Source organism: Xyrauchen texanus, chromosome 7 (assembly GCF_025860055.1).
Source record: "Xyrauchen texanus isolate HMW12.3.18 chromosome 7, RBS_HiC_50CHRs, whole genome shotgun sequence".
Lineage (NCBI taxonomy): Eukaryota > Metazoa > Chordata > Actinopteri > Cypriniformes > Catostomidae > Xyrauchen > Xyrauchen texanus.
In genome coordinates, this window is record NC_068282.1 from 7,355,316 (window position 1) to 7,369,990 (window position 14,675).

Consider the following 14,675-nt stretch of genomic DNA (forward strand, 5'->3'; position numbering starts at 1 on the left):
AACTGATGGTGAAATTCACTGCAGCCTGATTGTATAAAGTGATATACATATATATAATATATTAAAGAAAATAGTGAAATGTTTTGATCTTTTTATGTATTTTATCAACTTTAACTGTGTCTAAAAATCTTACATTGCAGGGTGTACCGTTGCATTTCTTTTCAGATACTTAAAACCACTCTGGATTTATGGGTTCAGTTTTTCTGGGAAATAGAATAAACATGAGCATGAAGCACAGTTACAGTTCTGTTGCAACAAATTGATACACCCAGAATACATAGAGTGTTCTTCGTTATTTATATCATCAGTTAATCTTTACCATTTTCATGTCATGTTTTACATGTATAGTTCTTTAAAAAATGGGGTACAATATTCAGCATTACTAATTGTGAAGTCATGGCCATAGCCAGCTATGAGGTCTTGACCTCTGTAATTTTTTCAAATACAAAAATATATTTTGATACTGTGTACAACTATATTTGTAATAAATGTTAATATTATTAGCCTACATGAAATATTATTAGCCTATATGAAATTGGAGGTTGTTTTTATTATTTCTACATGTGTTTAGGGTATTGTTTTCATGACAAATTCCATAGATTTTTATTATTATTATTTACAAATTAATTACAATAATTACATCTAACCATGGTGATCTTTTTTTTTTTTTTTAAACTGTGATATACATGATCTGACTAATACCATAGTTAAACTCTGGATATTATGCAAGAACAATGGTAAATTGTCATAAAGGCAAATATAAAGCAGAGTTTAACAAAAAAGCTTTAAAGCCTGGACACTCATGAATTAAGTATGACGTTATGACTTTTTCTCCTTTGTAAATATGTTTAGTTCTAATTAACTTTAATTGGGAAATGTGAATTAAAGGGAGCTACACTCATTAAATCTTTGTTCATGTCATCTTGGACTTACAGTGACACCTAGTGGTGTGGATGCTGCATCATTCAAAATCAGCAGTTTTCAGTTACAGATGCCACTGTAGAAATTCACTATTCACAATCAATCATGATTCATTTAATCCAGGAGTGAAAGTGTCCAATAACAAGACAGTTACTGAGATTAAGCGAGTAGTATTCAGCTGGTCATGTGATTCTAAAATGGCAGCCCCCATGAGGGCGCTCTGCCCCATGTAGAATAAAACAGCTTTTGTATGGTTACTGAAATGACCGGAGTCTTCATCTTATGTGAGTAGTCATGATTTTATATGTTTCAAAATTATGATTAATTTCTTCAGGAGTAAAACCTTTTAAAGGGGAAAAAATTACTGAGTGCACCATTAAATAATTAAGAGTCTGGCAAAAGGAAAACAATTTATTGTTTTGGATAATATTAATATGTAATGGAGTTAACATAGTCCTAGATAAATTAGTTGTTAATTAACTTTTGCTGTTTTTCTGTAGCTAATATGAGTAAATCTTGCTGCCCCAACTCAAAATCAAAGCTTTATTTTCAAATGTGCATTTTTATGTGACAAAAATTCAGTATTAATATTGTTAACTGCATTTAAAATTACAAAAATATTTCAGTATTATTATTGGTTTATGTCCTTTAATTTTTATATTTAATTTTGATGTTTAGAATATGTTGCATTTGTAGGTGTCATTTTGGTAAAAGTCTTGACACCTCACTGAGGACCTACAGTCTTCAGTATGGTGTAATATGCAACAATACTTTAACCAATCAATTATTCGTTTTTAGGGTACAACGGGGCTAAAGGCACACCTTAACGAATACTACCTTTGCACTTGGACAGTTTTGATTCATTTGTGCAAAACTTTTGATTTTATCATCTTGAACAAAATGAAAATGGCAAATAAGTATTTTGCCTCAAAATAAATGTGATAATTTCAGGATTCTCATTATCTACATACATTTGCAACATTTTAAAAATGATTAAATATTAGATTAAATTACCTCACAATCAAACTTTAGACATTGCACGCAATGATCTCATGGATCAGAAATATTTTTCAGTCTAAAGTGACAAACAGGTGTTTAGGAAAGTAAGTTTGTGGTTTTTGTTACTGTTTAGTGTTTAAGGAAAACATTTAATTTTAAATTTAACCCTGTTGTAACCTAAATTATTGTGTTAATATAAGTATATTATAAATGTAATATATCACAGACAGAATGCAAGCTACTATGTTAGTAAAGCAGTTAACAGTGGATCAGTAGTGTTTTTAACTCTGATGATGTATACTTTCACAATACTACTTCAGGAAACACACTGCAGATCAACATTATTTTCACAGTTCAAGAGTGGTAGCATACTATAAGCTATGAAGTGGAGTGAAAGACAAGATGTTAATGTGAAAATCTGCTTAGGAAAACAATTGTTTATGTTTTTTGAGCATTCCAGACAAGAAAATCCAAAATGTGCAGAAGATCAAATGTTTTCATCATTTTTAGTTTTGTTCAAGGTCATTAAATCAGAAGTGTTTTTAATAACTGTCCAATAAGTGAAATGAGAGTATTTGTGGTAAAAAATAAAAAAGTCCCCCTGTTGCAGGGGCTAAAAATGTGTTCTGAAATGTTTCAAAGAGGGCTCATATTGAGTGATCCAATCATAATGGAGATTCATTTGTTTATAGAATAGTTGAGATATTATGAAATGCAAATTTGATTGAAATTATCAGAAATTTTTTAACCCTTTTCTGAAGTGCTAATTAGAAGTATTATCTTAATTTGCTACTTGCCAAATTTGTTCTATAACTATTGTCCCTATAATTACACAATATCACTATAATCCCTCTGGGGGTCTTTTTACCCCCAATAGTGGGTAAAAACCTCATTCAACACCTTAAAAAAACAAAAACAAATTTAATTTAATCAAAACAACCATCCAATATTTTTTTTTTTTTTTTTTTGGTCACACAAATTTTCTATAAAAAGACATTTCATTTATATTAGATTTATCTTGATGCACTTTGTGACCATAAAAATTCACATTTTTCTTAAGGTGGGCCTTTAGCCCTATTCTACTGGAAAACCTAAAAATGCAAAGCAAAAAATACATTGGCTACAAAGTGTCTTTGGCTTCTGAGACATCTGCAGAAACTTACATCAGGTTGACAGATTGTGAACAGCGCCGATTTTTATAATTACTTCGGATTATGGGCAATTTTCCATTGATCTCTGATACTGTACATAAATTGGTGTGCGATTTTTGAAATGGGATAGCAATATGGCTTTGAAACTAAATCTAAGATGTTTAAATCAAAGGTTTCTCTACGCATACTATTACCAAACTACATAATAGCTTCAACTATCTAGAAAATTGAAACACATGTATCACACATCATGGTTTATTTTGTGTCGGTTCCTGCCATTTTATCCTAAAAACACCCTGTTTTTTGTGCATGTGCATGGCAGTTCTGTTTAATTTTCTATCTCAGTTTTCTATTTCTAACCTTGACTTTGTTCTCTCAAATGAATATTGACTTAAAACTAAACAAATCAAACAAAACATTTAATGTGGTTGAAATCTCAGATTTCAATGAAAATATGTGGCATGCAAATTAGAACCGCCTTGAAATATGAGGAACTTTTAATAATGTGTTTTATTATATATGTAGATGAGCAAGACAATAATCAAATTCTCATAAATTAAAATTTCAAAGTTTGTGCTTTATTATTGTTGTTTTTTATTTCTTTGTTTTTATGAGGTCGATTTAAAAAAATCTCAGATTTTAATGATGCTATGTGGCATACAAATTAGAACCACCTTGAAATATTGCATATGTGGATGACCATTAACAATCAAACTCTCATGATTAAAATGTCAAAGTTTTTTCTTTATTACGTTAAGTATTTTATTCCTTTGTTTCAGTTTTTACAGTGAAGTGAAAAGGCTGAAATATAAATCATTAAATAATGCAGTACTAAACAGGATTTCAAAAGCATACATGTGCTATGCACATTTTCTGTATATTGAAATATCAGTCAGTCTATTACTCCAAAAGGACATGTCATGGTTTCAAAACAATTCACCTAACCTAACCTTTTCCTGACATATTGTAAAGCATTTAAAGTATTTCTTAATCTTTTTTTTTTTTATCTGAAGCTTTAAAATCGAATCCATCCAGGAGGATAAAAGCCCATTGTGTTAAAAGATTCAGTTCTTATATCCATTAAATGTTCAGCCAAAAAACTGGTTTATGGCAGTTACATTTGTGATCATCTATAGATTAAGATTGTATATGCTGTTAAAGTCACCTTGAGTAAAGGACAAGAAATACATTTTTAACATTTTAAGCTCTGCAGAGAACAAGACATTCTCATAAAAGACCCATAAATGCTGCAAATTATTCAAAATGTGAAAATGTTCCACCACATTACAGCTGTACTGAAAATCTCAGCAGGTTCAATCAAACAGCGCCTTGAAAATGTTGGCCCATTCCTCCAGACAGAACTGGTGTAACTGAGTCAGGTTTGTAGGCCTCCTTGCTCTCACACGCTTTTTCAGTTCCGCCCACAAATATTTTATCGGATTAAGGTCAGGGCTTTGTGATGGCCACTCCAATACCTTGACTTTGTTGTCCTTAAGCCATTTTGCCACAACTTTGGGGGTATGCTTGGGGTCATTTGGAAGACCCATTTGCGACCGAGTTTTAACTTCCTGGCTGATGTCTTGAGATCTTGCTTCAATATATCTACATAATTGTCCTTCCTCATGATGCCATCTATTTTGTGAAGTTCACCAGTCCCTCCTGCAGCAACGCACCCCCACAACATGATTCTGCCACCCCCATGCTTCACGGTTGGGATGTGTTCTTTGGCCTGTAAGCCACACTCTTTTTCCTCCAAACATAACGATGGTCATTATGGCCAAACAGTTACATTTTTGTTTCATTAGACCAGAGGACATTTCTCCAAAAGGTAAGATACCCATGACAGTCTGTCTGTAAACAATTGTTGGAAAAATGACTCGTGTCATGCACAAAGATGTCCTAAATGACTTACCAAAACTATAGTTTGCTAATATTAAATCTGTGGCATGGTTAAAAATGTAGTTTTAATGACTTCAACCTAAGCTTATGTAATCTTCTGACTTCAACTGTATATACAGTCATTTAACAGATTCCCTTAAATGGAAGTAAGTCCTAAAATTGGCACATTGAATTTATAACAGCTCACAAGTGCAAGCCAGTGTTAAAGACTGAAAATCGTTTGAGAAACAGATGCTTTTATAGCTTGTCCAGACCCTGTCAACCCCGCATAATAACTCAATTACTGCATCTATTCATTCTTCTTGATTCAGTGTTTTCCAGAATCCCCTAAGAGCAATGTTCACCACTCATTTGGTTGTCCCATTTGCAGTTTTTTGCCTTTGATTTGACAAAAGTCCCTGGCAAAAACAGAGATGAGGAAATGATGCACGTAATTACCTAATGTTCTTGTGTACTTGTGGATCAGATATCTGAATGCTATGCCAGAACAATAATATACCATGGCTAGTGTTGTGGTACAAAGCGTTTCAGTGTCGTTAATGCAGTATTATTGACTCAATTTGTGCAGAGTGAATCTGGACATTCAATAACAAATGCAGGACGTGGCTTGATTTTACTAATTGGGAATTGATTGTATTATGAAATGTAGGGGTTTCATACAAGAATCAATTTTGAGAAGGCTTTTTGACCAAGATGTGAATGAAAACACTTCTTTTAAAACAGCAATTCAGAAAGGCTGAATACCTACAACAGTAGCTTTAATTAATGCCTAAACAGTCATTTAGCTATTGGAATAACATGCACTAATGAACTGTACATAATAAAACCAGTAATGTATTAAGAAAGTAATGATTTCATGTTGAAGTTACACAATAAGGTGGTGCAACAACACAGAGAATAGACTAAGTAGACTAAACTACAAAAGTGGTTTTGGAAAGTAAAGACAATATTGATAGTGAATTGTGAATCTCAGTGCAGCAAAGTAAATTGGCAGTTTACAAGTGTATGTTGTTTTTTAAGAACAGGGACTGAAAATGTTCCAAGGAACAGAAATAAAATCCATAAGTGATATTTCTTTTGCCAAACTTAAGCGAAAATGGGAACGATGTTCCTTTTAATTGTTCCGGAGTGAAAACATTATTTTTAAATGTTGGTATTCATTTAATAACCAGTTTATCTGGGGTCATGTGAAGCCATGTGAGGAGCGGACCTGTGAACGACGAGCTCTGCGCACTTTGCTAGTTTTTAATAATTTTTATGTTATAATCTGGTGAGATTTGATACACCTTGCTACATATCTGTTCTTTGAACTAACATGGCAAAGAAGTCAAAGTCATCGGACTCTAGAGATATTAAAAGAAACAGGTGCTCAAGCTGAAACCTCTGAAGGGCCTGCGGACCAGGGACTCGGTTTGGACGTTGCGGTGGGAGAAATCCAGCGTCAACTGTCCAACATGTTTGTGATGCTGACGAAAGTTGTTGCTGACTTGGAGGATCTCGCTGTAATATGTCAATCGATTACGCCGATGGAAACTAAATTCTCTGAGTTGCTTACGAGATTGTCAGACGTCGAGAAACGGATCGATTATCTGGAGTCATCGGAGGAGGAATTATCTGATAAACCGCTGGCAACCAAAGTTGATTTGTGAAATAATCCCCACAGGAAGTTGAAAAATTTGGGAAGATACAGGGTGGACATGTTTACTTCAGTGCTGGCTCAAGTAAAAGCAGGGGAGTCATTACATTGATAAGTAAACACCTACAATTCAAATGTCTCAAACAGATTAAAGATAAATTAGGAAGAGTCATTATTGTTATTTTAGCTGAAATTCAGGGGCAACGGTTGATTTTGGCTAATATTTACGCACCTAAAGCTGATGATCAGGGCTTTTTTATAGATCTTGAAGGGATGTTGCAAGCCGCTGGCACCCCTCATGATATAATATTGGGAGAAGACTTTAATCTATTGATGGACTCAGTACTTGATCATCGTAAAGCAAAAGTATGCAAGACCCCTAGAGCAACATTGATGCATCACAGGATGTGTAAAAATCTTGGTCTTACAGATATTTGGAGACTTTTGAACCCATCTGATAGGGACCATAAATGTTTTCATCAGATTTATTCTAGAATAGATTTTTTTAAATACATATATCCAAGTCCCTCATTTCATCTGTTGTTGATTGCTCAATTGGAAACATTTTAGTCTCAGATCACACCCTGGTGAGTTTAGAGATGTTGTCACATACAGAGAAAAATAAATCACAGAGTTGGCGCTTTAATGTATCCCTTCAGCTTCTCTCAAGAAATTATTGGAAAAAGATTTAAATTTGATCTCTCATGAGATCTCCTTAGCATGGAGTACTGTCATTAAAAAAAATATATTAAAAAAAATAACATAAAAAAAACGGTCTTTAATTTCGTTCTAATTGGTTACCAATTGGAAAGGAGGAAGCGTTTGTTATGGACATTTATAAGAACTCCAAAGGTTTAAAAGGTCACTCACATTGTTAATTGCTCTAAACTGACTTAATGTCAGTCACTTTAAAGGTAACACTTTAAATGTAACAATGATGTCAATTATTATTTATTTTTCTGGTTTGGAAACAGACATCAAGGTAAGGAATTGAATTGATTATAGCATCAGCTGCTGTGAGTTTGTGTGTGTGTGTGTGTGTGTGTGTGTGTGTGTTGGGGTATTTATCACTTTGTGATAAAGATGTATATGATTAGGATAGTAAAACCCGAAATTGTTGACGCTGTGGGGACAATTTGTTGGTCCCCATAAGGAGAACAGCTTATAAATCATACTAAATTATATATTTTTAATATTTAAAAATGCTGAATTTTTTCTGTGAGGGTTAGGTTTAGGGGTAGGATATAGAATATATAGTTTGTTTAGTATAAAAACCATTATGTCTATGGAAAGTCCCCATAAAACATGGAAACCCAATGTGTGTGTGTGTGCGTGCGTGCGTGCATGCGTGCGTGTGTGTGTGTGTGTGTGAATAATAAGAAGAGGAGGTGTTAACATATCAAATAAACAAACAAATTAACATCCAAATGCATGTTCTTTGTGTAATTTGCCCGACAGAGCTTACAACAATGAAATCTACATTAAAGCAAGTAAATTAACTCAATATGTTCCATAATGAGCAATACAGGGAGTATTGATTAGCTTGATGTGTTAAAAAGGATATATACACTATTATATACACATATTAAATCTAATGATCATGAGTCAAATCAAATACATGCTTTTTTGTGATGGGGTGAGTATTGTTTATATTCCTACCCACTAAATAAATAAAGAACAACTGTTAGTTCTCCCTCACACACACACACACACACACACACACACACACATCTCTCTCTCTCTCTCTCTCTCTCTCTCTCTCTCATACAGTGGCCCCAAAATATTTATTCAAATTTAAAAATATATAGATGTTGGGAAGATAAATTTTTTTCTCTTCTAATGCAAGTTTGACTGTCATTATCAGTTTGTACATTCACATAAGCATCCTCTATCTGTGTGGGAAGTTCAAAGAACATGGTCCATATTTATGCAAGTGTATTAGAAAACATCATTTTAGGGGGTTAAATGTTCTATAATAGTGAAAGACCATCCTCAACCTAAGTACAAGTACCAATCTTCACCACAATGATAACCCCCAAAACTCCATCATAACAGACTTTATTTAAATACATTTATAGCAGAACTTTAAACATTAACAAATCTCCTCCTATTCTCATCTTACTCAAAAATGCTTAAAATTCAACTTGATTTACACATTTGTTCACCCCATCCAGTCCCGTGTAAAGTATGCCGGTAAATGTAAATCCCCTGCCCAGTTTTATCAATGCTACAAAAAGTATCAATGCAGTCCAAACTCAAATGGATTAACTTTTACAAATGTAATTGGATTGAACACAACGAAATCAAGTTGTGACAAAATGTTCTAGAATTGTCTTTGCTTCAGTTAATTTTAATTAAGTAAACTGAATGACCTGCAAAAATCATTTTTGTGTGTGTAGATAGATAGATAGACAGACAAACAGATCATTATGCAGTGGATATCATTTTGCAAAGTAGATTTTGTCCAAAAATATGATTGTAAATGTGTATTTTTGTTTGTATGCATGAATTTTATGCATGTCACATGATGCCTTATATCAGGGTTAGGGAATCAAGAGAGTTTATTTCCAGCGGATGTTTTAAAATTGATGTTTTAAAATTGATCTTGCATTATAAATATTTTAAAACAATTTTAAGAGTATATAATATATGTCAGTATTTTTTTATTTAAGTTAGGCATAGTTTTCCTCATCACAACGGTCCCGGGATAGTGTTACAACGGTACCCTGCATGAAAACAGTTGTAACAAAACAGCTCTATGTCACACACTTATTATGGAAAAAAGAACAATGTTTGCAGGTTTTTTACATTTATTTTGTTGGTAGACAGAAAAATGGTCTCAAGTGGAAAAATGGCATGCTTATTCTGGTCAGTATTTTTACAGTATTGCAAAAAGTTAAATGTGTTACAACTGTACTCAGTCTACCCCTAATTTAGATAACAAAATATCAAATCTCAAAAGTGGCGTCTACACAAAAATGGTGCTATAGCTTTTCTCAAAACTAATTTCAAATTTCTGAGCCATATTTGCAATTACTTTTAACCAGTGTTGGGTAAACTGCATAAAAATAGTAATCCGCTACAAATTACTAATTATTTTTCTTAAACTGTAATCGTATTACTTAACTTATTACTTCATTGGGAAAGTAATCACATTACTAATTACTTAAATTTAAGTTACTTTCTAAAACACTTTTCCACTTAGAAAATTCAAAATAATGTCTACATTTCTGTCTTGTTCATTGTTGCACACAAATACGCTCAGAACCTCACATTTCTCCTTTACAATAACTCGTTACTGACCTATAATTCTTATATTCTACATAAATAATATATTAGAAATAAGCTTAACCCTTTAATGTACTTAAAAGTAATTAAATTAATTGGAAGTCAGTAACTGTAATCTGATTACAATAATTTAAAATGTAATGAATTACACTACTTTTTACTGACAAAATAATTATATTACAGTAACTAATTAATTTGTAAATAGATTGCACCCAACACTGCTTCTTACCATCTGATTTTTAGTGGATGTATGAAGTCAGTTCCTCTCATGTAACCACAGGTGTAGTTTCTCACTTTAAAAGTGCCTCTGCTATCTTTCTTTAAAATAATTGCCACTTGTATTTTGGTACATTTAGATAATTTGTTATCTGATGCAATGGCAAGCATTTTGAAATGTCCAAATACCTTTTTGGGCTATACTGTAAATGCATACATAGACTTCGCTCTTTCTATCTCTCTGTCCTTCTCTCTCCCTCTTTTCACTCTGGCTTTGTAGGTCCGCCCCTATTAATTTAACATTTTACCCCTTTCTGAATTTCCTGACTACAAAAAGTCTGTCAGACATTTCTCTCTCAGTCTCAGCAGGGGAGCACTGAAAATCTCAAGCAAGCTACCCAAAGAGCAAACAGGGGGCCCCATTACTCACCAGGACAGGTCAGTCTTTAAATTACCAACACTGACTCTTGAAGATTACCAAGGGTAATTTCAGTTTTGAATGCTCATGACAGAGGACATAAAGAAAAAGGAGGTTGAAAATGGTGAGAAATTTTCTGAAAGTGATAAATTGTGATCAAATGTCACTAAAAGTACTTGGAGGATTATACTTATAAGGGGTGTGGGGGTGTGGGGGAGTGTAGACTGTTCTTAAAAGGTCGGATTACTTGTGGAGTTACTACATATTACTACAACAGTTGTATTTTTTTATTCGGCCTATATTACAAAAACAAATAACTTGGCTGCCTAGAGGAGAGATGTTTTGCCAAATTTAAAGATTACACTTTTAACAAAACCCCTCGTTAATACTAGTTAAATAGGCTAGATGTTGATAAATGTAATACTTTAATAGTTTATAAATGTTCCAATGTGAATAGGATGTTATTGGTATAAAAAACACATGAAGGAATGTTTAATGATTGTATTTGATCAGCAGTTCTAGATACTTTTCTTCTTAAAATCTGTGTTTTTAAGTAAATAAATTCATAAAAGCTGGTTTGTTTGTTTTTGTTGTTGTTTTCATAAATGTAGAATTTGAAGGCATTAACATTTTCTAGAAAGGTATGTATCCAGAGACTCAGTACCGTTAAAGGCCTATGGTTAATTCTGTATGTGTCTTTTTGTTGAGTTTTTTGTTTATGATGTTTTGAAATATGGTCTTATGCAGGGTAAAATCTTAATATGAATCCGTCATTGTTGCTGTGTGGCATGGTGCTCTGTTTAGCCTGCTGTGTCACGGTACACACACACATGCTTATGGAGGAACAACACAACTCCAACCAAACATCCATCAGCTTCCATATGTTAAACCAAACAGATGCACCTCCTGTCCTCATAGTCGGTAAGAGCTCTTTCTTTATCATACACATGCATTTTTGAAAATATATACAAAACACAGATTTCTAGTTTCAAAAATAATCAAGGAAGGTTTTGACAGTAAATATATTTCTTTGGTCAATATAAATTATTACATTTGAATGAGTTTAAATGTGTAATTCCTTCATTTTTACTCTCATGTTAAAAAGAAACACATTAAATGTAAACACATGAAAAAGTGTTTTATATTGTCACTTGTCCTAGTATTTCTTTTTTAAAGGCTTGTCAAAAACACCCATGAAGAACAAGAAATCGGAAAAGAAACCAAAAAAGGTTTGTAAAGCTACACTTTTAAATTAAATGTAATTTCCATTCACATCAAAGAGCTTTAATAGCCTGAGTTTGTTCCACATTTTTTATGGTAGCTAAATAAATCATGTTCATTTCAATGGGGAGTTCATTCCCGTTTATTGTGATGTAAAATATTTAAGACTAACATGCGGCGTATATATAGCCTAAATAATTGTATTTATAAATAAAAAAAAATTACAAAAAAGAAAAAATGTCCAAAACAAGCTTTTTCCTATATAGCCCATTTATTAGGCCTATAAAAAAATTTTTTTAGCCCTTTTAGACTAATTTTGTCAGTCTAAAAAGTTTTAAATGCATTCTATTTTTATATACATTTCAAAAACGGTTTACGCTAATTGTATTCATTTTCAGAACAAATTCAGCGCGCGTGATAAGAAACCTCTGCCGCCGCCGCCGCCGAACTGTGTGCCGTTGTGGGGCAGCTGCAAGACGCCGAGCGCGGTGTGCTGTGAGCCGTGCGCCTTTTGTCACTGTCGCATGTTCAAGACCGTCTGTTACTGTCGCATGGGTTACCCGAGATGCTGAAAACCCTCTGTCTCATGGAGGATCATTTGGAGTTCCAAATGTTAAAGGCTTCCTTTTAAACCCCTGTGGGATTATCCATGCATAAACGCCACGGTCCGATTATTCGGATATTTCCTGGCCAGACATTCTGACAGCTCGTCAGAAGCGATTGGAGATAGTGAGGAGCGACTTTGGTGCACAAAAACACATTTGAACTGCTTATAAATGTATTTTAAAAATGTCAGACATTTTATAACAGTTTATAAATCATTGTCTAAAGACATGAGAGCATATAGCATATAAGAGCCTCAGATCGTAAACAAACTTGTCCCGAGAGTTTGATAAAGTTTTTCAATCAGCCGTTAACTCTGTCGACGGTCTTGTTGTGAGACACAAGCCGAACAGGAAAACTATGTCAATGGGAATAGTAATGTTTGATCGAACACATTTCTGTGTTATAAACACTTTGCTTATACAAAGTGACAACCTGACTCAGTCTAACATTTACACCCTTAATATATTCATTTAAAATCTGCCTTTATAATTTGGTTGAACCAGGGTTAAAATGTATGTCTAAATGTGTGTTCATTGTCTATACTTGTTTACCAAGAGCTATTACAAAAATATGATAATATTGTCATTTAAGTTTGGAGAATAAAATATTAAACACAAAATTATTTGAATGCAGTTTTGAACTAAGGGTTTCAAAATAACATACAAAAAGCACTTTTAGGGAAAGCAAACATTTATTGAATTTTGACAAAAAATTCTGTAGTTAAGATATAGCTCTTTCAACTACTACTTCAATTGACAGCCCTGGTCTCCCTATAAATATACAATGTGTGTGTATATATATATATATATATATATATATATATATATATATATATATATATATATATATATATATATGAGGGTCTCAGCCATTCATTTTCATTGTATGGAAAAAGATTGAACACCCTGAGTGTACAATTCATAGTGACTGTAGCTGTTAAAAAAAACACCCATAAAGTTTTTTGACCTGATTTAAATTTTTTGGGTCCAGCTTTTTAAGTGTTTAATTTCTGCGCCACTAGCGTTGCTGAATGGAATAGCAAAATCCACGACCATTTTCAAACAGGTTTCCCGAATACTCTCCCTGCCCACCCTACAGCTGTATCTGCATAAACAGGTATATGAGAAAGGAAAAAAATGACACACACTTCAACTTTAAAGACACTTGATCACACAAAGCAAGTTCAAAGCACGAGGACACCATTTCCGAACACGTCAGATAATTAGTGGCATGTGCCAGGTTGGTTCAGCACGGGTAATAAAGCACATACACACAAACAGGGTGACACTTAAGGCTCCAGAAGCCACAGCTGGTTCACATTGAAAGTAAGAAAAGTGTGAAAGAGAAGAAGAAAAAGAAAAATTCAAAAAATAGGCTCTTATTATGTCTCTCAGGGGACACATTTCTGCCATTTTTGGGGTCCAGAACATCTAATGATCTACAGGCTAATTCTTTACCCCATTAGCAGCCCTAACAATGCAATTTAACATGTCCAGGTAATAAGGACCAAATGAGTTTGAAGCCACATGTCAGCATGGCGTAACTGATCTGCAAAATAAACAATACAAAAAAAAAAAAAAACAGTTTGGGTTTGTTAGCCACTAAGTGCTATTGTTTACATGTCTCAGTGATTTGATTGATTTTAATGGGATAGCCATGCCATCCCAGATGCGTATAACTTTCTTTCATCTGCAGAACAGAAACTAAGATTTTTAGAAGAATACCTCTGCTCTGTAGGTCATATAATGCAAGTGAATGGTGGCAAGAAATTTGAAGCTCCAAAAAGTACATAAAGGCAGCATTAAAGTAATCCATATAACTCCAGTTGGTAAATCTATATCTTCAGAAGCAATATGATAGGTGTTGGTGAGAAACAGATGAATATTTAAGTCATTTTGTTTTTACTATAAATTCTCCTCTCTGCCCAGTAGGTTGTGATATGCACAAAGAAAGTGAAAATGTGAAAGTGAAAGTGGAGATTAATATTAAAAAGGACTTAAATATTGATTTGTTTCTCACTCACACTTATGATGTCACTTCTGAATATATGGATTTAACCACTGAAGTCGTATGGATAACTTTTGTGCTGCATGTATGTGCTTTTTAGAGCTTCAAAGTTCTCGCCATCATTCACTTAATGTGTGGACCTACAGAGCTGAAATATTCTTCAAAAAATCTTTGAGTTCAGAGTTTGAGTTCAGCAGAAGAAAGAAAGTCATACACATCTGGGATGGTCTGAGGGTGAGTAAATAATTATTTTCATTTTGGGGGGAACTATCCCTTTAAGCCCAGTTTTGACAGTGGTTCTGTTATATTTCGT

At 33.4% G+C, this 14,675-nt stretch overlaps 1 protein-coding gene across 3 annotated transcripts; it reads left to right on the top strand.

Annotated features, from left to right (window-relative positions):
- Positions 1-10,441: 10,441 nt before the first annotated feature.
- Positions 10,442-13,151, top strand: asip1 (agouti signaling protein 1). Of its 3 annotated transcripts, none has more exons than XM_052130603.1 (4): positions 10,442-10,548; positions 11,276-11,449; positions 11,705-11,757; positions 12,148-13,148. In XM_052130603.1, exons 2-4 carry the CDS (start codon positions 11,290-11,292, stop codon positions 12,319-12,321), a joined length of 387 nt encoding a protein of 128 aa, XP_051986563.1. In that variant the 5' UTR covers positions 10,442-10,548; positions 11,276-11,289; the 3' UTR covers positions 12,322-13,148. The 3 variants fall into 3 exon arrangements, with proteins under 3 accessions (XP_051986563.1, XP_051986562.1, XP_051986564.1); XM_052130602.1 differs by having other exon boundaries at positions 10,532-10,652; positions 12,148-13,150; XM_052130604.1 differs by lacking the exon at positions 10,442-10,548 and adding an exon at positions 10,601-10,652 and having other exon boundaries at positions 11,333-11,449; positions 12,148-13,151.
- The last annotated feature ends 1,524 nt before the right edge of the window (positions 13,152-14,675 follow it).